At 31.5% G+C, this 25,515-nt stretch overlaps 3 protein-coding genes and 1 long non-coding RNA gene across 4 annotated transcripts; 3 read left to right on the top strand and 1 right to left on the bottom strand.

Moving 5' to 3' along the window:
- Positions 1–6,129: 6,129 nt before the first annotated feature.
- Positions 6,130–10,078, top strand: LOC139907303 (uncharacterized). Its single transcript, XR_011783796.1, has 2 exons — positions 6,130–6,329; positions 9,706–10,078. It is a non-coding gene; the product is annotated as an uncharacterized lncRNA (long non-coding RNA).
- A 6,667-nt stretch (positions 10,079–16,745) lies between these two features.
- LOC121130072 (phospholipase A2) lies at positions 16,746–17,746 on the top strand. Its single transcript, XM_040725774.2, has 4 exons — positions 16,746–16,906; positions 16,986–17,264; positions 17,340–17,480; positions 17,552–17,746. The coding sequence occupies exons 1-4, from the start codon at positions 16,856–16,858 to the stop codon at positions 17,606–17,608; spliced, it is 528 nt and encodes a 175-aa protein (XP_040581708.1). The 5' UTR covers positions 16,746–16,855; the 3' UTR covers positions 17,609–17,746.
- An 851-nt stretch (positions 17,747–18,597) lies between these two features.
- On the top strand, positions 18,598–22,444 carry LOC121130070 (uncharacterized). Its single transcript, XM_040725772.2, has 10 exons — positions 18,598–18,803; positions 18,873–18,973; positions 19,032–19,426; positions 19,496–19,718; positions 19,932–20,038; positions 20,092–20,272; positions 20,347–20,554; positions 20,608–20,703; positions 20,767–20,957; positions 21,025–22,444. The coding sequence occupies exons 2-10, from the start codon at positions 18,892–18,894 to the stop codon at positions 22,176–22,178; spliced, it is 2,637 nt and encodes an 878-aa protein (XP_040581706.1). The 5' UTR covers positions 18,598–18,803; positions 18,873–18,891; the 3' UTR covers positions 22,179–22,444.
- Gmppa (GDP-mannose pyrophosphorylase A) lies at positions 22,248–25,023 on the bottom strand. The gene is made up of 5 exons (XM_040725773.2): positions 24,626–25,023; positions 23,226–23,558; positions 22,852–23,160; positions 22,531–22,795; positions 22,248–22,461 (listed from the first exon to the last, which is right to left on the bottom strand). Exons 1-5 carry the CDS (start codon positions 24,887–24,889, stop codon positions 22,361–22,363), a joined length of 1,272 nt encoding a protein of 423 aa, XP_040581707.1. The 5' UTR covers positions 24,890–25,023; the 3' UTR covers positions 22,248–22,360.
- Between the last annotated feature and the right edge of the window lie 492 nt (positions 25,024–25,515).

The raw sequence follows: 25,515 nt of genomic DNA, 5'->3' as shown, positions 1-25,515 counted from the left end.
AAAAATTTTACAATTTTTTTAACATATTTTAGTTTTAAAAATATAGATCACACAAAAATCCCGAATCACATTATAAAATAAAAGACGAATTACAACATTTCGATGAAAAAAAAAACACAATTCCATTCACCCCTTCAGCTGACGTGCTGATTTAATTTGTGACATTTTCACATTTTGATATTTTTGATACAGAAACTCTTTATTTTTAAAAGAAGAATTGTTGAGTTTTAAAGAAGATAATATGCAAATATCTTTTCTTTTTTTGATCTCGTTGGTATCTAAAAAATTTGATCCGTTTTTATAGTATGACATCCATGCAAATATACCATCTGGTATACTGATACAAGCCATTCTTTCTAAAATGTAAAAAAAAAAAAATCATTAAATGGCGTACCTTTGTCATTTTTGCTATATCTTGATGTTTCACTCTAATAACTTATTGTTAACAATTAACTAAAGAAACTGTAAACCAAAAATAAGCAAAGTCAACCGATAAATAAGAGCGTCATAATCAAAAACATGGAAAACTCGAAGCTGTGATTCTGGAGCTATCCGTGCGTGGAAAATCACCATTAGATCTTATTATCATGAGAGGGACTCCAAGGTCCATATCAAGACCAAAGGAATTGGTCGAAGCATTTGAAGGCAGAAGAGGCAAGGTGACCGTCTATGGCCTTGCTCTTGAATTTGACAGGAGTCACTCACCTCTTATAAGCATTTAAACCTTAATGCCTACAAAAATCTTGTCATCAAGGGTTGAAGTCTTTGGATTGAGTAAAGTGTGTGATTCAGTGCAAAATTCTCCTCAACAAGCTTGAAAAGTAATACTCCTGGGTCCCTCACTGTACCGACCCTTCACACCGGAAATTTAGTGCTTTTGGGGGCCTTAAGGGAGCCTTTTGAGAGTTTGATACACAACAAAAGAGCAATTGAAGACCGTCATCATCACTGCTTGAGCCAACATAGAGGGGAGCCTTGTAAATAACTGCTGTGTAAAGTTCTGCACCAGGCTGGAACTGGTCATTAAGGCAAAGGCCGCTATATTGATTGATAATATTAATTAGTTGTCCCTTAATTTTATTTATGTTTTTTTTTTCTTTTAATTTGATGATAATTTTTTTTAAATATATATTTTTTTGTTATTTTCAAAAAGTGATACATTTTAAACTAAGGAGAACCTTAGATATAAGAAATTTTTTTTCGAAATAATGCCAAAATATACAATTAAAATTCAAACCTTAGATAAGCGTAATAAAAACTGAATGGAGGGATTAATAGGTTGTATTATCATCTAGGATTCACATTACCAACCTACTCCATGTATTTACGTATTTATGACAGAAAGTACGAACAAATCTTTTTTAATCGTCACATTACAAGCTTTTTTGTTAGTGACTGAAAACTGATATCAACAATAACGGTATCTACCAATATATACATAAGTACTTTATTTAATCAAATTTAAAAATATTTTCGTTTTTTTTTTTTATACAAATGTAATATTTAAGTATAATAAATAATAGCAATAAAAGATACGTCCATATTACATAAATGGTTCCTTATTGATGTGATAAGCTTTTTACACCATTGGAACGAACAAAAAACCTTTTTTCGATGATAATGTTTAAAATGTGTATGCGAAGAACTCATAAATAGTTTATCTATTTTGTTCCATACTGGGTGCAAACTTTCGTTTTCTAAAAGGGAATCAAACATATCAGACAATTTTTATTTTTACTTTATAATGATAAAATACGGATTTAAATTTTTGTTGTATACAGTTTTGAAAATCGTCTCAGGAATGCCCACCAACGCAAAAAATTGTCTTGGGAAAGTGTATCCTAAGATTACTTGCCCTGAAAAAATTTGTCTAGGATAATGCTCGCTGGGCGAAAGATTTGCCTTCTTTTATTTAATAAAAGTGATAAACTCACGTATCTAATTACTAATGAGTTCGAACCAAAAACAAAATAAAAAATATTAGTAAATAATAAATATAAGATTAAAGAAAAATAAATAAACAAGACAGAAATTCGAATGAAAGAAGTGATAATCGCTTTATTATCCGTTATCAATAATTATCATTAGACTTTAGATATGATGGATTATTCATATCCAAAATACTCCTGGATGTTTGAACAAGTATAACATCGGATTAGGCAAGAGTAGTGATTTCATCTTCGTTATGAGCCAGGATGCATCAATAGAAAAGGTAGTTGAATGTGACGAGGCAAATCACAGAGAGGATTCAAGGAGGCATTCAAAGGTCAGATTGTAGGAGAACAATAATAATTATAATAGAGTTCAGTAATATTTATCAAAGAATATTAATAATATAATGATAACCCGGTTCCCACATCATTAATCTGTATGACTAATATTAATCCAATTCCTTCTATATAGAAAAAATAGCACCTATTAATAAAAAACATAATTTCAATTACTATTACCATCGATCTGCTGGGAGCAATTACAAAGGCCAAGGGACAAGCAATGTAGGGTTCACAACAGCTTTTCTTATCATTGGAGCTCTGCTAAAGCTTCAAGACGTGACCTCTTAACATTGCTACGAACATTTTTCGAATCCAGTAATTTTTCCGATTACATTTTTGTGGATGGTAATTTTGCCTTGAAGAAATTTTGCTGCATGACATATTCGCCGCTTTTCTTATATTTTTATATTTTATGGTTCGAACTCTACTGTTGCATCTCTTTGGTCATTTATTCTAAGTTTAATATTTATTATAAATAAATTTACAACTTTAATCAAAAGTTTAAGAGCCACCGCTTCGAAATGTCTATTAAATGTTATAACTTTTAGAGCAAGAACATATTTTTACTAATACAATCAATTAAGAGGGTGAAAAATACAAGGGTTCACACATAGATGGAGCTATTTTTTTACCAACCAATGAGAAAGAAAGATATAGAGGATTTTTGATGGCCCTTTGATAATGTGTGGGAGACGTATCTTTGAAGTTACAGCCCGGTAGAAAAGAGTTCGCTATAAAAATTGATTGGATATAGATGTTATTGATTTGAAGAACAAATTTGGACTATTCAACGTTAACTCTACTCATTGTTCTTTTTTTACATCAACTGAGTTAATAAAATTGATTAAATGATTGGCCAAAACAATATCCCAAAAGGAAGAAAAAAAAGTAACTCCTTAAGGCGATGATTAACTCTTTAATACTCCGGCTGTCCTAGAACTCTTTTGCAACTCTTCTCTTTATCCGTGTACTTGACTGATGACTGATTATTCATTCTTCTATTTATAGACATTCTATCATGGAAGAAAATTATTATTTATTATCCACCACAGTGAAACGTAGAGACGACAATGATGACCATGACTCAATGCACTTCAGATTAAAGATAGCCAATGAAAAATAAAAAATATTTTATTTATGTTAAAATTCTAAACTAAACCGATTTACTATAAATTGGTATAATTTTTTTTAAAACCTACGTGTATACAACATTTTTTATTGTTTCTAACCATGTAAATGTCCAAAAAAAAATTCAAATGTGTGATCCTGTGATTTAATTATTGTCATTGTCATTGCTTAGATACTATGTTCATTCTTCAACCTAATTGAAGGTACATACTAAGATTAACTCGCTCATCCTCTCTCCTCATAATATATACTAAATACGCACAATAATGCACTTTTTGGAGTATTATTATTTTTGGTGCATTTTCGAATCGACAACCCATACCGTAAAAAAAAACTTTGAGATACGGAGAATTATTAAACGGGGTTTTATTAAAAAAAAAACTTGTAAGTGAAAAATCAAACTTGCTTTCCAGACCCTAGGAATCTGATCTGTCCAAATGACGTCCAAATGAGGTTGTAAAAACATTTAAAAAATCCCCAAAATCGTTTTGAATGATTGAAAAGTCAATTTGTTTGAATTAGCTAACATCGTAAATATATCAAAAGAACGTCATATTGCACGAACATTTGTCCATGAGAAATCTCTGTTCAAAATGGTTGCAGCGTTTGTGACTGTTGACCAAAAATGATTCTGAGCAGTGTTTGGCCATGTTTAAACCTAACAAACCGGAATTCTTACGTTAGTATGTGACAATGAATAAAAAATGGATCAATTACTTCTCTCTGGAATCAAAAAGATCCTTATCTGACTGGACATTAACTGGAGAACTTCGTACAAACCTCCCAAAAGGACAACAATCATCTGGAAAGGTTATGGCTTAGGTATTTTGGTATGCACATGGCATAATATTTATAAACTTCTTTGAGAAGGGAAATAGCATCAACAATAAATATTATATAGCGTTATTAGAGGGTTAGAAGAACGAAATCAGGGAGAAACGGTCCCATTTCAAGAAGAAAAAAGTGTTGTTTCACCAGGATAACGCGCCGTGTCACAAGTAAATCAAAACAATGGCAAATATTCATGAATTGAACATTGAATTGCTTCTGAATCCATTTTACTCTCAATATTTTGCTCCAAACGACTACTAACTAAAAAATGTTTTTCTTATCTAAGAAGATGTTATCGCTGAAACGGAACATTATTTTTAGCCAAAAGGTAAAGGATTTTATAAAATGTTATCGCACTGAAATGATTGTGTTGCTCTTGATGGAGATTATATTAATGAATAAATTTTGAACAAAAAATCACATTTTTTCTGTTAAGGCCGGGACTTTTCAGGCCATATTTACATATTATTTCAAAATAGGAAGTTTAGATAGTATAATATTATTAGAAAATGGATAACTTTACAAAGACATACTTTTACCTTATAATATACCTATACCTTAAATAGTTATAATTATATCATCTATGCTAAGACAAAAAAAACTTATGTTCATCAATATTTGTTCTTTAGTAATTTTACACATCAAAAACTTTCTTTTTTTAATTTTTGAAGAGTTGGATAGCCTGTAAAAGTTTCATAGATTGGTATTCTTTTTTAATATGAAATAATTGCCTCGTGTATAGAGTTATAGAAAGTATGACCAAAACGAGTGCAATATTTTTTTAAGTTGGCTGTCTGAACAATGTGTTTTTTTTTTCCCCAAAGACATTCAATAAAAAGTAAAAAATGTATATTGATGTGCAAAGTTTTGTTGGATTATTTTATACCTATTAATATAATTTACATATGTAGTAGTGATATGTAATATTACCAGCAACAGTGGATTTAAGTACTTTTTTTAAACCTGCGTTCACACAACTTGAACACTAAGCTGCTCTGCCCAAACTCTGTACAAGTTACGGGATGTAATTGGCTTTTGTTCTGGTTTTGAAAGTTTAACCTTAAGAGCAAGGATGCCCAACACGTGTCCTGTGAGTTGTATCGTGGCCCGCTTTTTTAAGTGCAGCTCAATACTCATTCTCGCTTCTTGTAGTTTTTTTTTAAGCAAAATTGTCACTATATCATCAAAAATACGTACAAACATTAAAAAAAAATGACCTCATCTCGTATTTTCTGAGAATCTAACAGGGGGGGCTGGAGGGCTGTAGCCCTCCCTAAATAAAGGAATTTTTAAAAATTACCACTCTGAGGGAGAAAAATAGAATGAGAAATGTATCAATACGAAAATAGTAAATAACTCCAAGACTGAATCTTATTTTTGTCTTTATATCTTGAACAATATTCCTTTCTTCTTCAGACTTTCCCTAAAGACTGTGAAGCATAATTTCCTTGGTATTGCCCCTGAAGAACAGCATGGCTTCTTTTAAGCTTTCATGACTACGAAAAACTTTTTTGTGAGCTGATTTTATATCAATAAGAATTTAAAGACAACTTTAGTAGACATTGTCATGAAGGATATAACTTTTCTTGCAATTTTTTTTTTTTAATTGATCATTGGTATTTTTGCCTTATCATAGAAACGTTGAATCTCATTCATAACACATAGAGTTGCTATTTTCTACTTCTTCTTTCACTGAAGGGAAAATATGAGCTTTAATGTGTTTAATGCTTTCTAAATAACATAAAAAAACTTATTTATAGCTTGGTAATTTTGATCCCTTAAGATACTTAGATCTCTTCTCTAAACAACTCCAATAAAATTTCTTTTGGATTATTATTTTGCATTTCCATTTTGTACTAACTGATGCTAATTATTATTTTATTTAAAAAAAAAATTTGTAGAAGAGGAAACAAAAAACAAATAATTTTGTTGTTGTTTAACACAGATCGGAAATAAGAATGTGACAACATTAGATATTTGTAATTTTTTTTTAAATTCCGGATTTAGACTCAGTATATCAAACTTCTTGATTATTCAAATGGCCACCAAGATCAAAAGTCGTTTGGAAGTCCAATTACCCTATTGAGCACTCAAAAGGTGAGTTTTCATATCTATCATGCCTATGAACGTAACCAGTTTTCTAAGAACTTTGCATATATTAATCTCCAAACCTCATCAATTATCCCTATGAACATAAATAGGTTCTGGGATATAAATGTTTCTTATTTGAGGGAGAGAACCAGCCATGTTAGTAATTTTTTAACTTATAAAATATATCATAGTATTTTATCTCCTACAAACAAGACGCTTTTAAAATCCCAAAACCTCTTCATTTTAAAACGGGGAGTTTTTCAGGCTTTAAGATTATAATATGAAAAGTTTTTTTTAGAAATTAATAATTGTCTATACATATATTACGTGTACACAATTTGGGAAAACGTTACCTCCGTTGTATCGCGCAATCTTTCATACGAAAAGGAAAACAAAAAAAAAGCTCAAAATCAATTAGTGATTAGCCAATTTTGGGACATTTCTACCAAACTATGTAATTATGATTCAATATTTATTGAAAAGGATTCACAGCTCAATAAGAACTAATTTTGATACAAACAATCAATGTTCAGAACATTTATTAGGAGAATAGAAGCAGAAACATCTACAGTTTTTTGTGTTAGTGAGGTAACACAATGCGAAAGACGTAGAATCCTCACCCTAACAGTTATAAATATGTAGTGATGTAAATCGTTTATTTTTTATCTGGCTCATTTTTTTGGAATTGGTAATCTGAAGAATGAATTTTCTTTTCCCTTGCTGTTATCTTTATTATTTAACTCCTGAGTAGTGAACTTTCATTCCTACTACATTCAATTATATTCAAACCCTGATTGAACATTCGTGCTCATAAAATACGGAGAGTAACCTTGAGGATTTGGTGAGGATTTATAATTGTAAGTCCGTATTGGACTCCGAGTAGAATTGAGGAACGACATCGGAGTAATTCTTACTTATGTCTTTATTTATTTCCTTCTCCCCCTCCTCCCTTGTCACAGCTGATTGTAGATGATCTAAAGAAACGTCATCACAGCTAAGCAGCTCTCATCCAAAGCATTCTTCAAATCATCAGGATTATCATGTTGATTTCCGCTTCCTTTTTTTTTTTTAACATGTGGAAAACATACAAGATTTCCATTAATACTTCTGTGCAATCCCAATGAAGAAAATATTTACATTTTTTTAAACTATTAACTCTTCTTTTTTTAAACTAGATATTAATTTTGAAAAAATGGTATTTCTATTCTTTTTACAATTACATCTTATTATAATACAAAGTATTTATTGTTCAAAAATAATTATCATACACATTCAAAAAAATAAAAATGTAATTTTTATTTTTTTCACACATTTTCCAAAAATTTAATCAACTTTTGGCTCAAGATAAATATTAGTATACATACATATATGAATGCAATTTCATGGATATATTCAGAAGTAGAGTTGTATAAAATATGACCTATCGATATTTGTTTTTAAAATAAAAAAAAAATTAACATGGTAACTCTTGTAAATTTGAAGAATGTTCAGGAAAAAGCTAAGTTCAAACACCTACGTATCTAATTACTCTGATGTAGATTCTCAATTCTACTCTAGTCCAACAAGGACTTAACCTTACACTAGGTGTGTAAGTCTTAATTATTTTCGTACTATGAAATATTTTTTGTTGTAGTTGGCAACCAGAATATTGTTTATTTTTATTTTCTGAAGCTGTTATAATTATTACTTCAATCTTGAGGAGAAAACATATCACTGCAAACATGGGCGTCTGCAAGGATCATATAAATATATATATTTATTTTTTTGGGCGGACAGGGTTTTTGAAATTTTTTTGGAAAAAAGAAGAAAGAATTCAAAAACGAAATTTCAAATATTAAAGTTTTTTGAAATTTTTTTTCAAAATCCATTAAAAAAATTAATTTTTGTGGAAATAAATTTCAAAAATTATTTTTTTATTTCAAATATTTCAAAAATTGAAAGCTATTCGCCCAAAAAACAATTCAAAAATCCATATGTATTCACGGAAAATTAAAATTTTTGGAAATGGAACTTCTAAAAATTAATTTTTCAATATTAAATTTTCTAAAAAAAATTTTTTAAATTTATACCTATTCACCAAAGAAAAAATTCAAAAACTAACTTTTAAATATTAAATTTTTTGGAAAAAAAAATTCAAAAATTAAAATTTTCGAAAAAAAAAATTCAAAAATGTGGACACAAAATCAAATGTTAATTAATTTTGTTTAAATCCAAAGCTATTGACAAAAAATGAAAATGATTTTAAAGTGGAAAAACAAATTTGTGAGCTCATGAATGAAGGAGAGTGATGCTGAGGATTGGTTGGGGCGTTATAAAGGTAAGTTACTCAGAATAATTTAAATAAACGACAGCTACTGCTCTTCTCTCAAACATTATTTTTTGGAATTCTCAGGGTTACCATACATTGGTTTTTTTTTAATATACAGATTTACAAAACTATTTATAAATCTCCAACAAATATTCAGTGCTACTCTATGTATTTTATGAGCACACGCACTAGATATTACAATATACTTTGATGTTTTCTCTTCAAAAGTTAAGTATAAGGATAACAGCTGTGGAAAATAAAAAATATTGTTCGGATTACGAACTAAAAAATATATGTTTCGTATTATATATAAGTATTTTCATAAGTGCCACACAAAACCAACAAAAAAGTTGTGTTTTATTCGTCATTTTCAGACTTTTTTTCAAAGATTTTTGAGCAATTTTTTTGGACAAAATAAGGGGGGGGGAATACAGAAAATTTTGTAAAATGAGTTTCCAAACTGACAACTGACAAATTGAGCAATTTGTATTTAAAGAAAAATACAGTTTTATAAGAATAATTTAAATTAATTGTCTATCTTATATCGACAAATCAAGATTTCGCAATTTGGAGCAAAAGTATTTCTCTTATATTGCAAGATTCAAGGCTGATTATTCAACAGTCCATTTTGGTGAAATTTCCTCTTCCTCTAATCAATTGTTTTCAGAATAGCCGATTATGTAATTGTAAACCTGATTGCATCATATACATAGTTTTATCTCCAAAAAGAGAGTTTAATGAAGGAATGGCTTTGCATGCGAATTTTCCTAGAAAAATATAATCAAAAACCATCAAAATTTGTGTGTAATCTGACTAGAATCCAAATTTTATTTCTTTATTTCATACCAGTTTAGAAAAATTAGCTATTTTCAAACAAAAAATAGCTAAATCAGCCTTTGACTTTGGTCTTCAAAGTCAAACTGAGCATTGAGCCATTTTTTGAGCGATTGCTCACAAATCCTAAGTCATCACGTAAAAATGTGTTGGCAGCAATTTTATCCTAATTTAAGTATATTATATATTATGAATTTCAAAATAATTAATTAATATTCTTTATTCTTTATTAATTTTTAGTAATAGATACGATTATCTTAAACATTCATCTATGGAATCATTAATTACCTATTGTTCCGAAAAATACTTTCAAAAATAGAAGTACCTAAATGTGTATGTCTATAATAAGTATAGTCAATATTTTTAATCAAAGAATAGATAAGAAAAGGAAATATATTTCATCAGAATATTTTTATGAATATATATCAAGTCAAAAAATATAGATTCACTAAATATTGGTACGGTATGAAAAGAGCCAACTACAGACCCATCGAAGGCGTTGCTGTCATTTATTTTTAGACAAGTAGCTACTAATAGGATGAATTTGAATAAGTTGATTCCCTACTCTATGTAAAATATTTTCAATAAAATTATATGAAATTGGATAAATTTATTTTTACAAGTGGATTTATTTTGTTACTTGGGAATTACTGTATGCTTCGATATGCCTACTACCTGTGTCGTCTTTGGCTGAAATTCCATTCAAACCAAAGGAGGTAAATCCATTTTCTTTTATTGATTCCCAAAGAATAAGGAAGAACTATTTCCTTATGGGAAGTTGCAGTCTGAAGAAAAAATTGGAAACCCTTAGAGTCCTCAAGAATTTCTTCAATCCATGCTAGAATTTGCGATTACATTCAAGGTTTGACGTTAAGTTCCTTTTTATCGACAGACTTCAAATACCAACAAATATTAGTTATTATGTATTTATTTAGGACTTCCAATATGAGTTCTAAATCCAGGCAACCTAAAGTGAAGAAACGATATATCTTAGTTAAAAAAATAATTCTAATATTTTAAATTTATATCAATTTTTTTTCTATTAACAGTCTCTTCAGTAGAATTTTCCAATGATGAAAGCACTTATAATCAAGTTTATTTAAACCAATATAATAATGATCATACACAACTAATCTAATAATTTCTTACATTAAATTCATAGATCATATGGTTGTTTAAGGATATGATGGTGCTATTGTAATGATTGCAAAGGGATTTTGTGTCCAAGCCAGAGTAAAGGAAGTAGAGGGTTCTCAGAATCAACCTGTTCCTTCCTACCATTGAGACCCTAGTAGTTGTTTGTCACTAGGACACTACTAAAAATATTGATGAAGTGGTCTTTGTTTTAAAGCTTTAGTAGAAACCCTACTTCTCCTATTTGGATGGACTAGCTCAAAGATATTTGCAGTTAGTTTCTTTGGATGAAAGCATAGCTTCTCAACCTTGAAGCTTGTGAAAATTCATATAAATACATGCAATGAACATTTGACAAATGAGGCTTTATCACATTTGGCTAAGTATTGAGACTAAGCGAGCAAAGTTCAATAGGGTCCTTTTTTGTTAGACCGCATATTAGCTTTCGTCTTTCATCGATTGAAGAATGTTATTTAACTTTCTACATTGTAAAAATTACACTAGCATCAGATTGATAATGAAGTGCCAAATTATGCAAAATGATTTTGTAACCTGGAAGAGTTAAATATTGTTTTTCTTTAAACACCAGGCAACCATATTCAGAAGCTTCTAGAAGCCTAGAAAAAAATGCTAAAACTACCATTGAAATGCACTGAAAATAAATTATGATGAAGCATGTACTATTTTTGTGTCTAGATATACTATTCACTATTAAAATCACGCAACCTCTCTAACAGCATCATACTGCTTTTGATTTGATTTATTCAAAAAATCATATAATATTTTAACTATTTTATTTCATTCATGCATTTCTTACTAATCAATTCCCTCTTGCTGACGCTCCTATAGCTAAAATATTATATTTCATTTCCTCTCCGTACGTATACAATTCTTATGTAGAGAAAAGGCGCTAAATCCCCATCTATAGAACTAATTGGATGTCCTAATACAAATGAAAAATGTAATTTCTCAAAAGAAAATATATTTAAAAAAATTCAATACATACATAAATAAATTAAAGATTAGTACACTATTTTCTTGATTTATTTACTTTCTCTGTCAGTAGTGATCAAAAATTCCTTTATTGTAGGGAAGGAGCTAAAACCCCTCCAGCCTACTTTCTGCAGACGCCCCTGATACCATATGTCGTTTCTCTTAAAGGTGACCATCGCTATCACAGTACTGAGTGTAGAAAAAGTAGTAACACCTACCTCTAAGTAGTCATTAAAATACTCATAATTGATCGAGATGATGTTGTATATAGAAAAAAAATTGTAGTATTTTTTACTATAATAATGCACATTAATCATGAATCTTGCTACCATCAATCTCAATGCCAGCCACCAACCGCCTCCGGGACTCCTTACACACATTGGCAACGTAGTTATTTTTCATGATCTTCTGCTGCTGGTTAACGGAGGTCTTCAGGGCATCAATATTCGAGTGGCAGACTTTGCAGGCCTTTTTCTCAATTTGCCACCAAATGGAGTGTTCCGGTGGTTTCAGATTTGGTCTCTGATGGGCCCAAAAATCTTGTACCAGAAGTTCATATTGCTACTCCTCCACTTAAGGTTTTAATCCATAATTTAAGTTTAAATTTCTTGAAATTAATACTACAGAATTACGACAACAGCATCAGACTCGAGTCCAGCGAGTCCAATAATGATGACAACCCCTCCAGCTGTTCCATGTACTAATTCTATCAAAAAAGCTCATAAACGTATTTAGACATTCCTCCTGAGTTGTGCCGTCGTCCACGACCTTATTACGGTGGATTCATCCACTTTACTTCTAATTGGGAGAGTGCAGTGAAACTTCATCATAAAAAGTGTACACTCTCAGATAAATTAATCAAATTAACCAATTAATCATGTCTATCCGAAAATACTGAACAAAACGTACTCCTCACAAAAATCCAGTAATGCTACCAATTCTTCCGACAATCAAAAGAATGCAAATTCTCTCTCCAAATCTTCTTCTACAAATAATATTATAAGCTTTGAGAACTTTAATCCTGAAGATGATCTCTTACCCAAAGGACCACCTTTAGTGTTTCGCCAATCTATGTCAAGGATGCAGTCACCCTTTTCGCGTATATATTTTGTATAATTACATACACGTTCTATTAGTTTTGTTTCAGTCCGTATTTATTCGGTCAAGTCCAGTTTTAGGAACCGCCTGTAAGACGGCGTTACTTCGTACTATTAGTAGTGATGTGTGGATTCTTATTTAGAACTGAAGATTGATGTCCAGTCCAGTCCATAAAGTTCAGTTCTTGATGATGTTACTTAACTTTATTTATTCTTTTTTTAATCAGTTCTAGTACTAATAGTCCTAAAAACAGACGCTCGTAAAGGACCAGTCATAATACAGTACTTGACTAAAGCTTTAAACCAAGTAAAAAACACGACCGTTAGCCTGTGGAAATGGTATGGGTCCGTATTTTTCTATTTTTCCACGAGATGCCCATTTCCTACGACTTCATTCATTTATTTATACTAAAGACGATAAGAAGTGTTTATCTATATTCTTGTCTTTATAAATATTTATACTGTAAAGTTGATAATTATTTTACTTTTTAGTTAGAAATTAATTATGTGAGATATTAAGATTAATCTATCGGAGTCTTTTGATAATTGGATTAGTCTGTAAGCTCTGCAACCTGTCTTTAAAGGAGCAAGCGAGCTTTTTCATTACGTTAAGACTCATTTTGAATGTAACGGATTGTAACCTAATTGTAAGGCTTTACTACCAAATGTCGGAGACCTAGTTGAACATTCTCGTCTTCATGTTTCGGAGAAGTTTGATTACTATCACTAGGAGGTTCCTGAGGAAGGTGAAAATGAAGAAGTTAAGGAAGGAGGTCTTTCGGAATCATCTTTTCCTTCGAAGTCGTTCTATGTAGGGGGAAAAAGTGTGGGAAGCTCTCCACCAGCTTAGAAGAAAATACCTTTACGTCAGATAAATGAATCTTTCAATTCTATTTGAGCAAAGGAGCCGTCTGTCTCCTTCTTGGAGGGACCCTTTGTTTTATTAGAAAATAAATTTTCTCGGATGAAAACAAACTTCGTCCGGATTTGGCATTTCTTTTTTGAATGAGAAGTTCGAGCAAGGAAAATAGTCTCCAGAAGAGATAAAATTACGCTTCAATATGCATATAAGAATAACTTTTGCTGAAATTATTAGCAAATTTGCGTGTAGAGTCTTTGAAGAATACAACTGTATAGCTACGGAGATGAAATTAAGAGAGCTAAAGGCATCTTTTCAGCATCACTATTGCAGGGCCAGCAGTATCAATGCAGTTCAAAATATATTATTAAAACCCCCATTCCTTTGTATCTGATTAGAAAAGTGAAGTTTGGCCTCAATGTTTCCTTGAAGTGATCCACTCACTCCCATTGTCTGCAAATATATCTCCATTTTCGGTACCAAGTTTTCCCATAGAGTTTGATAAGTGGTGTAAACGAAGATCATCTTACAGGCTACATATAAAGAATTTTTCCAGAAAAAATTGACCTTAAATTCTTGCGACACATGATGTGACTGTATAATGTTTTAATATAAATTCAAATTACTAATAGACACAGTAAATAGTTATAAAAAATATATTCAAGTTAATAAAACTCCTTCAAAACATCGAGACAGGAATGTTTCAATAGATATCATCTGACATTGGGCAGCAAAGCCATACAGTACTTGTAGAGATCAATTGACTAGAAGAGTGCATCTCTAAAATTAGTAATTACGCTTGATATGGTCAATGAGCTCGTCAGCTCCTTTGAAGGGCAAGTTACGGAGCTATCAAAGTCTCAAAAGACTCCCATCTTATCATCTCACATAATTTATCACTAAAATAACTAAACTATAGTTAATACTTATTTATTAATACTAGAATTAGTAGAATAGAATATATTCTACTTTCTACACTTTTGACTCAATTTTAGCTATTTTTATATTAATAAACGAATATATTCTAGTCTATAGCTAGTACCCCTAGAGTTGTTATTTACTTCAAGGTAGAAATAATAACAAACTATTTCCTCTGGCGAACAAAAAAATTAAATTCTCACCAAGACATTTCTCACCTGTTTATTATTATTTCTACTTGGTGTAAAGCCTTAGACTGGACTATACTGAATAAATAAGGCCCAACACAACACTAACTGTTAATACTAATCCCTTTTTTTTTTAAAGTACAAAGTTGAGTGACGTCATCAAGGGCCGAACTTTATAAGTTTTAGGACTGATATGCAGGACTGAACTGGACCGGACCAAGACTCAACTGAACGAAAGTGTGTAGTCTTCAGTTCTAAATAAGGACTGACAGAACAATATCTTCAATGTACTGGTAAATTTTGCACAAATTAACCCCAAGTATGAACAAAAAAAAAATTAACTAATAGACTAATTAGTAATAGAGACTGATTCATTCTATCAGTTTTTCTATAGTTGTGTGAAAAAAGCTATGAAAGAACTGACAGCTTATTAAAAAAATATACCTATATGCAAGGTTGTACTTTTATCGGTCGAGCGGTTTTGGTTCATGAACAGCTAGAACTGGAACCGACAAAGTCGAACCGAGCCCGCAATATTTTGTTTATTTGGTCTCGGTTCTTGTGCTTTTGTTCTTATATAGTATATATAAAGAAAATACAATATTATATTATAAAAAATATACTAACTTTAATCAATAAGTCAATTTTCTAAGTTTTTTTTGTGCAATTGCAACGTTTTCCAATGATTTTTTTTTACTTCGCCAGGGTGATGTAGTTGTATCTGAGTTCCAAATAGTAAGGGTTTCTTATGGATTTGGAAAAGGGGTTTTAGGCACTAAATGTAAATAAAATGGGGAAGGGGTGGAGTAGACTATGGATCAAGGTCGGGTTCAATAATATTTCTTAAGCCAGGTGTTTCCCAACTTTACTATGCCAAGGCCCCCTAGACTGATACATTTTTAGCTGAGGCCCCCTTTATACGAAACATGTGTAATTTGTATGTTTAGACTGAAAGCAATCCTCTATTCTCCTTCTTCCTGTACCCCCCCCCCTTGCCTCCCTCAACTGCTCCCACTTTGAAAACTATTATCTTAAGCAACCTTAGTTTCCAGGGCCCCAGCTGAAACTTGAGGTACCATGCACTTTACTTATAAGGTACACTGTTTGTATCTAATATTATTTCTTGTGTCTGAATTTTCTAGCAACGTCCCTTGATTTAAGTGCATGTTACCAAATTCAGCCAGTATAAAAAAGAAACGAGACCAATAAAGCTAAACCGAGACCGTTCTAATGAAAGAAACCGATAGAAACGCATAACCAAAACCGGCACAACCTTACCTATACGACATAGATAGTTAATAAAATATTTTCAGTTTATACTTGGAAACTTATCATCCACAAAGTTTAATATAAAAGTATTTACTTTATACTCAATAATAAGGACATCTGAGATCAAATGATGTATCCAAAAATTAATACAATGAAATTTGATATTCGAATTAGGACTTATTTACATCAAATCGATTTATACAAAAGATTATCCATGTTTAGGATCACAAATTGTCTGTCGAGCACTAATATTTAAATCATTATTAATGGATGAAAACTTTCACGAGATGATTCACAGTTCTGTGGCTGTATTTTCAATTACCAAAATGAGGACCTTCCTAGGGATACCTTTCAATCTCCGTGATCATGATTCATCACTTTTAAAAATTAAACTATTCTGTAAATTCAATAGAGGAATAATTATCAATTTGGAGGCTGCATGACTATTGTCTAGCCAAATGTTTTATAATTTATGGATCATAAGTCAAAAGCCGATGTGTTGAGTTGAATATTTTGGTAGTCATTTGTTATTATTTAATTGTTGTGGATGTTATGTACAAAGGGTTACTCTGAATTTGGTCTGTGGTACTCATACTGGGGAACACCAGATCTACATATGTAATGCCCATTTGTGATGAATAATATTCGATCATTGTCTCTCATATCCAATTAAATAGTAAATATGAGAAGACTTCATAAGAAAGCTGTCAAATTACTAATAATCGTAATGGAAAACAGACAAAATTTGTCTACCTTTTCTAGAATAGTTAAATAACTACTAATTTAGATTAAACACAGAGAGGAAATGATAAACTTTATTATTTATGTTAAAACCGGTAAAGTTTATTTCCTAACGTTACTTTATCCTGGGATCCAGCTTGATCCAATCATAAAAGCCTCATCTAGAGTTCATAATAGTCAATTTACATAAAATGATGAATAACTTTACAATTACCATTACAATAATCTTACTAACTTCAGGGGTAAGTAACTAAGTAATAACTATGAATAAATACTCTATCAAAATATTAAAGATTTGAAATTAATTCTACTTTTTTTCAGACAACTACAGGACTCAATATGAATAATTTATTGATGACTCTAAAGGGTCAATTACTTTCAAGAATAAACCCTACATATTGGTGTGGATTCCGTAACAATACCCCCATTATCGACGCAGTGAGTAATATTTACCCTAAGGTTGACAATTGTTGTCGTGCCCATGATAATTGTCCGGATTTTGTGGAACGCAGGAGTTGCAAAAACAACCTTTGTAATCCATCCTCCTATCTACCTCTTTTTGATTGTGACTGTGAGGAAAGATTTCGGAATTGCTTAGTTGTAAGGCCATTTCCTAGTTTTTGCCTCAATTATGACTTTTTAATGTGTGCCCAAATGTAAATGTTTCGTTTCTAGCGAGTTTATAATGATACTACCTCAATGGAAGATCGATTAGCTAACAAAATTGGTTTCTTTTATTTCCATGCAATGCCTTCTATAATTAATCATAAATGCATGAAACGTGTTAGAAGCGGGAAATCCTTAAATCTTAGAGAAGTAAGCAGATCAATCAAGATCGATCAATTCCTTGTTTTTATTTCTGCCTAATCCTTTCTCTTTATTTTAAGGCTTTGACATTTAAGCTTTCTTGGAAACTTGTGGATGTTTCCCCGTCATGGTTATGATTTATTTTTTAATCTTCATTTATATTTTAATTTGTTTTGACTCATACTTGAAGTATGTAGCATTTCAAACTTCAAAATGATGTGTAATCATAGTGCTAATCGCTTAAAAAAGTTATTAAATGTACGTCATAATCTTCATGTTACTTAACTTATTGATACGATATTTAAATCTCGATGAGTGAAAGTAAGTTTGTAAGTATTTGTCCCATATAATCAGAACCTCCTACATTATGGGCTTTGTCAGTACAAACAAAGAGGGTAGTTTATTAATAAAAATAACTTATAGGACCAATCTTTTCGTCACCGAAAATGAGCTTTGCTATGTAATTTATTAACCATTTTGAGAGTTATAGATCAAATCCCAACATGTCAGTTGGAACTCTGTTTTAAGCTCAATCAAGAAGAATTGAGTTACAGTAAGGGGGTACTTGCTACTTAATTGAATTTTACGATCAAAGAATCGAAACTTGACTTGTACTCGTAGTTGATTTATACTTAACTCAAGAAAATTCTTAAGTCCCTATACTTTAATTATCTTCTTGAAATGAGCACGAAAGAAATCTGAGGACTCAATGAAAAATATTCAAGGAATTTTCCCCACCTCTGTTAAATATAATTGATTATTACATTGAACAAATTTACATAATAACTTCCCAATCTAATAACATTAAATTCAAAAAATAATCACGGATCCGAACGAAATTAACTTTAATAGAGTGATTTGTCTCAAAAAGTGTCTTCAAAAAATATCCAATATTATATTTAAGTTGAAGCGAGAGTTTCTTTATAGAAAATGAATTACTTCGATAATAGACGTGGAGACATGGAGGATCTCTGAACATACAAATATTCAAAAATAGAAATTGCATTTCACTTCCTCTTATGAGCTTACGTTTCACTTTTATAATGTTACTGTATGTACAGAAAATCGTTCTCTTAAGTTTTTATTCAGTTAGAATGCTTGGCAAGTCTCCAATTCCTCTTTTGGCTTGAGGAATCTTGCTTTTGTATATTATATTGTTTAGATCCTTTACACGATACTGCTAAAAAAGAATGATAGATCATAAAATGATTGCAAGCAAATGAGCAACAGTTTGTCTATTGATTAGTTACTGACGTTCCAACTCAGTTCGAGTGGAAAAACTTTCTTCGTGAGTGAAAGGATAGGAGGAAGCAGCTAAGTGTTAAATTAAAGGTGTGAAAGATTTTAAACAAAAGCTAACTTCACCTTCATCGACATCGAATCAATTATATTTTCCATAAGCTAATAGATACACTGAACCATGGGAAATCAGTCTGGCAAAGGCCCGGCTGGAGGTACACTTGCTGGAGAGTTAAAAAAATCCAAAACATCCTGGACTGCAGGTAAGATGTTTTTCATATAAATAAATATATTAAAACTATAATATAACCCTTATCCTAGGAGTACCTTCACCTCCTGGTCGCCCTACTGTAGAGTTATCTTCAAAAATTGTTACTCCTGAAGACCAGTCCGTCACAGACGAGATCAATATAACATGGACAGCTCCTGAAGATGATGGTGGATATCCAATTACTGGGTATAAAGTGGAAATGGTTGATCTTCAATCTGGACAATGGATTGAAATCACATTTATTGAGGGATATGAACCAAAATGTACGCTCAGTAATATCTTGTATGGGATTATGTACAGATTTAGAGTTATTGCACTCAATGATTCTGGGCCCTCTGAAGCTGGAGAGCCCTCTGATCCAGTAGTGATTGATGTTCCTGGCGTACAAATAGCTCCTTATTTTCTTCACTCTCTATCTGACAGCATTGCTTTGGAAAATGAAAAAGTAAGTTACACATTTATTCCATTCCTATTGTGGCGGCGTTCCTTCTTCATTCAAAGAACATCATTCTAGATTGAATTTCGAGTTAAAGTCTTGGGAACTCCAAAGCCTAGTATTCAATGGTATAAAGACGATTTGGAATTATTTACTTCTGAGCGACTTGACATAAAAGAGGAAGATGAGGGATCACATATATGCTTGAAGGATGCCAGATTGAGTGACTCCGGTGTTATAAAATGTGTTGCTTCTAATATGCTTGGAAGAGCTGTTACAACCTCACAATTAATCATAGAAAGTATGTATCAAAAAGTAATACATATATGCGTTTCAAATTCTCTTATAATGAAAATGGGACAGCTTCAAACACTCTAATTTTCATTTGATATCACTATTTTAAATACGAATTCCTAGTAAATATTAATTAAGATTTCTATAATCTTTGTTCTTCAAATAAAATGATAAACAATGATTATTTTATTGCCTCATATTAAATATATTTTTGATGAAGCTCCTCCAAGATTTGACGTTCCTGAAAATTATCAAGAAGGGCTCATATTTCGACAAGATGAGCTGATTCGGTTGAAAGTGGGCATCGTTGGAAAACCGGCACCTAAGGTTTATTTAACAAAATAAATATATCGTTGATCACTTGATTTATTATTTGGTAGATTGTATGGTTTTTTGAGGACGAGCCTATAACTCAAGGCTCGGATCTCTCCATTGAAACATTAGAAAATTATACTGCAATACGAATTCCTGAAGCAAAACGTTGGCATTGTGGTGAATTTCGATGTTATGCTGAAAATGAGAATGGGGAGGATGCAATTTCAATCCTAGTGACAGTGACATGTAATATATCATTTTCTTATATGTATTTAATCAAAATCACGTTTTAAAATTTATTTTACTCAAATTAAAAATAGCACCTCCTGCTAGTCCTAGTAGTCCCGTAGTTATAGATATCACAGAAACAAGATGTACTCTACGTTGGGATCCACCTGATGATGATGGAGGAGCGGATGTTAAACATTATATAATAGAATACTTTAGAGATGTTTGGGATGTGTGGCTAAAGGCTCAAACAAGCAAAGAAACACAGGCTGTGATTCATGATCTAATTCCGGGATCAAGGTGATTCCATTATATTCCTTATTTTTGATACAACCATTTTATTATTCATAAAGATACAAGTTTCGAATTAAAGCAGAAAACGTTTATGGACTAAGTCCAGCTGGAGAGGAATCAAATCCATTTGATGTTGCAGGGGTAGCAAATGACAGGTATTACTTTCATCTATTATATGTATTTGCTCATTTCTAATTAATGAATTATATTTTACACAGAGCCCAGGATTTTGCTCCTTCTCTTCCGCCAGCTCCAATCGAGGATGAACCATTGCCAAAAACTCGCAAAAATCAGATATTACAAGAAACAAAACGAGCATGGGATTCGATGTCTGAGGATGAAGAAAATATTTTAGAAAGATTTTTAAAAGTCAAAAAATTAAACGACCTGAGAGTACCATCATACGATAGTAATTATCATATCTACATTCAAATTATTTCATTAAATACTCACCAATTTAATTTTATATCTCAAAGGTGATGGTATCCCATCGATTTCCTCAGTGGATATTCCTGATGATTCTTCAGTTAGCAGCGGTAGCCAGAAACATCCTTACGCACAATCTTCCACAGAGAATCCTCCTGACATGGAAACTGTTTCTGAAATTGATCCAGGGGATTACGAAAAAGCGAAAAAGCTTTTTGAAGAGTTAAAACAAATTTCATCTCAAACTGGCATCGGAAGCGTTGATAATCTGATGGAGAGTCTACATAGTTCCCAAGAGAATCTATCTTCCCTCATTCCACCAGATAAAATGTCAGAACTAAATAAATTTGAGATGACTTTAAAGGATATGATCGAGGAAGCACGAATGATAGCTGATGAGGCAGATAAAAATGATAGAAATAAATCTGCATCCGTTCAGTCAATAGCAGAAACAGTAATTGAGTCATATTTGGATGTACCCATAATTTCGATTACGCCTGAAGATTCCCTCAGACAGTTGCCACCCTTATATCCCGCTCCAAAGAAAAGTCCTGAGCCGCCAGTACGAAGATCTAGACCCATTGCCCCTTCTACAACAAAAAGAATAACGGATTCATCACTACCCAGAGTTTCACAATACGATGAAATAATAATGTCTCGTCGTAATAGTCTCAACGAAAACTCCATTCTTACATCGAGTAGAGGGAATTCATTGCCTCCACCTCTTGATGATGGATATACAAGATCTTCCACTACTCCGTTACTATTGACTTCGGCAACCATGCCTAAAAAATCTTCTTCGCCATCCCCGGCCCAGCAACGTCCTTTGACTATGAGTAATAATAAACTGCATAAAAAATCAACTGAGAAAAGGGACGGACAGACACTGAAAATGGAGTCGATGCAAAGGATTCATGTTTCAATAGATCCTTTTCATGGAAATGAGGAGGAGGAGGAGATGAAACTAAAGATGGAAAGTCAAAATCAGGGATTTCCCGCTTGGTTGATTATTACGTCCACTTATTCTTTAGTACTCATTTGCATACTTCTCATCTCAAATATTATGCCAGATGGGAAGCTTTTCATTCATTTTACAGCATTCTGGAGCATGCTAATTTATTTTTACTTGGATGACAATGGTCATGACCCAGTGCTTGATACTCTTTTAGGAGGATTTGTGCTAACGAAGGAAAGGATAAATTGACTCTGAATCCCACCCACTTATTGAATTTTTCTTCAAAACATACTATAAAAATTTTCTACAAAAGGCATGTACGAAAAAGAACAGTTAAAATATAATTTTTTAATTAAAATAAAAAACAAAACAATATTTTTCAAAACCAAAAAAAAGTAAACCAAAACAAACACCATAAGAATATCACATTTTTATAGTATAATTTCATTTTTAAAGCTTCGATTGAGCACCTTATGAGGCAAAACGATAGTATTCAATAAAATCATTTCGGATGACATGTTCACGTTGCAACCTTCAATTGAAAATTTAATTTTGAATATTTCCAATGATAAAAATATAGGTATATATAAAAAAAAATTACCTAGAATCGTGATGGAAGGATTTAATTTCCCATCTACACTAAAAAGTGTCTCATTTTCCATTTTGGCAAAGGGTTTATTAGGGTTAGGATCCGTAGGAGTTCCCTCAACGCGACACCAGTTTCCTATTTTTGTTGAGATGCCAATGACGGAATACATCACTAAACTATGTTCACCAACGAATGAATTTTCCAATATAATGGACTCCTTAACACGGGATCCTGCGCTGATTGTTACATTTTTACTGATACTCACATTAGGTCCAAGCTGTAAAAGATATAGTTAAGGATAAAAATTAACAGAGATGATCTTGATGAGTGTACCACAGCGGAGGGATGAACATTGGCAGATGGATGGACATAGACGTTACCAATGATTTGTGGACAATTTTCTTTGTTGGTCGTGAGTCGTGATGGATGCAATTCAGCGTAAAGGTTTAGATATCCTCTATTGGCATAGATGGCAGATCCTGCTGTTTTCATCTGTGACCACCATTTACTTGTTTGATGCACTCGTGCAAGACCCGTGCCGGCCAAAGATGTCAATATATCCTTTTCTAACCAAATGGCCTCTCGATTCTCAATTTGATCCTCTACTTTGGAATAATATTTATTTTGATTATCTTGATAAACCTAAATCAAGGCAGAATATCGATCAATAAATAATTTATTTTACTAAAAGCAGAGAATTTAATTACCTTTTGCAAATTTTCGAAAATCTTATTAGAAAATAGGTAGATACCACAATTTATCAGAGAGGAGACGTATGTTTTAGGCTTCTCAACATAATGTAAAAGGCTATGGGTTTCTTTATTTTCAACCATACATCCGAAATTCAAGGATTGCTGCTTTGTGGCCTCGGTCCCGGTTAAACTCATAAGTGAGGGTTCTTTATGAAATTCCAAAAGATCCGTCAAAGGAAAATTGGCGCAGACATCGCCATTAAAAACAAAGAAGGCACGAGGTGAACCACTTCTTATTTGGTCGCGGAAATGATAAATTCCACCTGCAGTCCCTAAGGGTGCAAATTCCTATAAATATTAAGTATACTTTATAACATATGTATGAGTAAAAAAGTCAATCGAGTATTTCAAAAACAATTGATAAGAATTTCAAAAAAAAAAAGATTTAAGAGAAAGTGAAATATTCTATAAAAAACTAAAACTATATTTTTAATTTTCATACCCTGCTTATGAGATTTATTTAAAAAAGACTTGACATTAGCATCTGCATAAAAATGGACAAGTTATGACCCAAGGTAGACCAGGGCTATTTCGGGAAACTTTTTAGAAAAATATGGTTAAACAATTATTTCATATAACGATACATATCTTGCGTATCCTAAGGATCATTTTTCCAAGTAGAATCTTTAAATGTATATTAAAATTAATAAATTGAAATAGCATCAGCCTGTAATTATTTTAGTTCCATGTTTCGTTTAAGGTTTTTTCGATGAGTTCATAATTTGTACGTATCCCAAATGATCCAAGCTAATTGTTGCAATCAAGCTCAAAAAAAATTAATTAAAGGGATTTTTGTATGCCATAGAAAAAAAATTATACAAAATTACAGGGCCCACTTAACCATCATTTATCAGTTATTGCAAATATGCAACAATGTCCATAAAAAGGCTTCATGTGAAGATAAAGTATTATCTGATAAATAAATATTTTCTCCTAAATTTTATGATACAATAAATAAAAATGTTGCTCCATTTTTGTAGGCAAGGAATGCTTAACAGACAAAGTACTTAGATGAATATATGCACATGTGATTACTTATGTACACTTAAAAAAAGTGCGAAACAGGGTTTGTCTACCTGGTCATTACAATAGACAAGATTTGTGCATTCTATGCCAATGTTTGTCAAGTTTTTTTTTTTATTTATAAAAATGGCTCTCTTTAACTTTTAAATTGTCATTTTTTATTTAAACGAGTCAGCCTTTTCGATGAAGTAAAATATTAACCAACAATGACTAATAAAAGATGAATTAATAAAATGTTTTTAGATGATTAAAACTCCAAAATGACAATTCAATAAATAAAAAAAATTAGATATGAGCTCATTTCTAATCTCAATCATACTATTGAACGTTACCTGAAGGTATCGTATATGAGCATCGTACTTTTTGCTCATTTCCTGTATAAATTGAGCTAAATCATTAGGAGGATAAAACCCAATTATGAGAATCTCCTTGATATCCTTGACTTTGGAACAAGCCTCAATTTGATGTTCAATCATACAAATCCCAGCCAGAGGAAACAGAGGCTTAGGAACATCTAATGATAATGGACGGAAACGGGTTCCCTTTTGAGGACCAGCGATAAGTATTACGGCCTTTAGAAATCCTTCTGATATCATGATGAACTCCTATACTTTATAATTAATAATTCAATTAGTGGTCCGTTCTGTAAGGCACAAGTAAATTACTAATATAAACGATATGATAATTTAACATTTGAGAACATTGTTATTGTGATGACGTCATTAAAAACAGCTGAGAACATTTGACACATAAACAGTTAGAGATACACACTATTTCGCTCCCAATCCGAATTTTTCTCTTTATTAAAAGTTTTCTACAAGACTGTTTCTTTATTAATCAATTATGATTATATATTTTGTTATTTATAGGCATTTAGAAACATATGCTGTAAATCCATTGAGCATAATATTAGAATTTCTGTTAAAAATGTTGACATTATTATTAGATTAATTCAAACTATCTCCAATATATAACACAATTGAAATCCACGTAGATGATATTTTCAACGTTTCAATTACCTATATATTTTTTTTTAATATTATTGAAGGTTGGATTCATGTAAAACTTGATTAATAGTAATTATTGCCATTTGTTAAAGATAAATAATATCGGTTTACTATTACAATAATAAAATTCTCTATTTTGAAAATTAAAGAAGGGATATTCGTGGTTTTTAAGAGCTCAATAAATAATTTAAAAAAAGAACTTTTATTATATATAA

Source organism: Lepeophtheirus salmonis, chromosome Z (assembly GCF_016086655.4).
Source record: "Lepeophtheirus salmonis chromosome Z, UVic_Lsal_1.4, whole genome shotgun sequence".
Taxonomy (NCBI): domain Eukaryota; kingdom Metazoa; phylum Arthropoda; class Copepoda; order Siphonostomatoida; family Caligidae; genus Lepeophtheirus; species Lepeophtheirus salmonis.
This window is presented reverse-complemented; position numbering and strand designations above follow the sequence as displayed.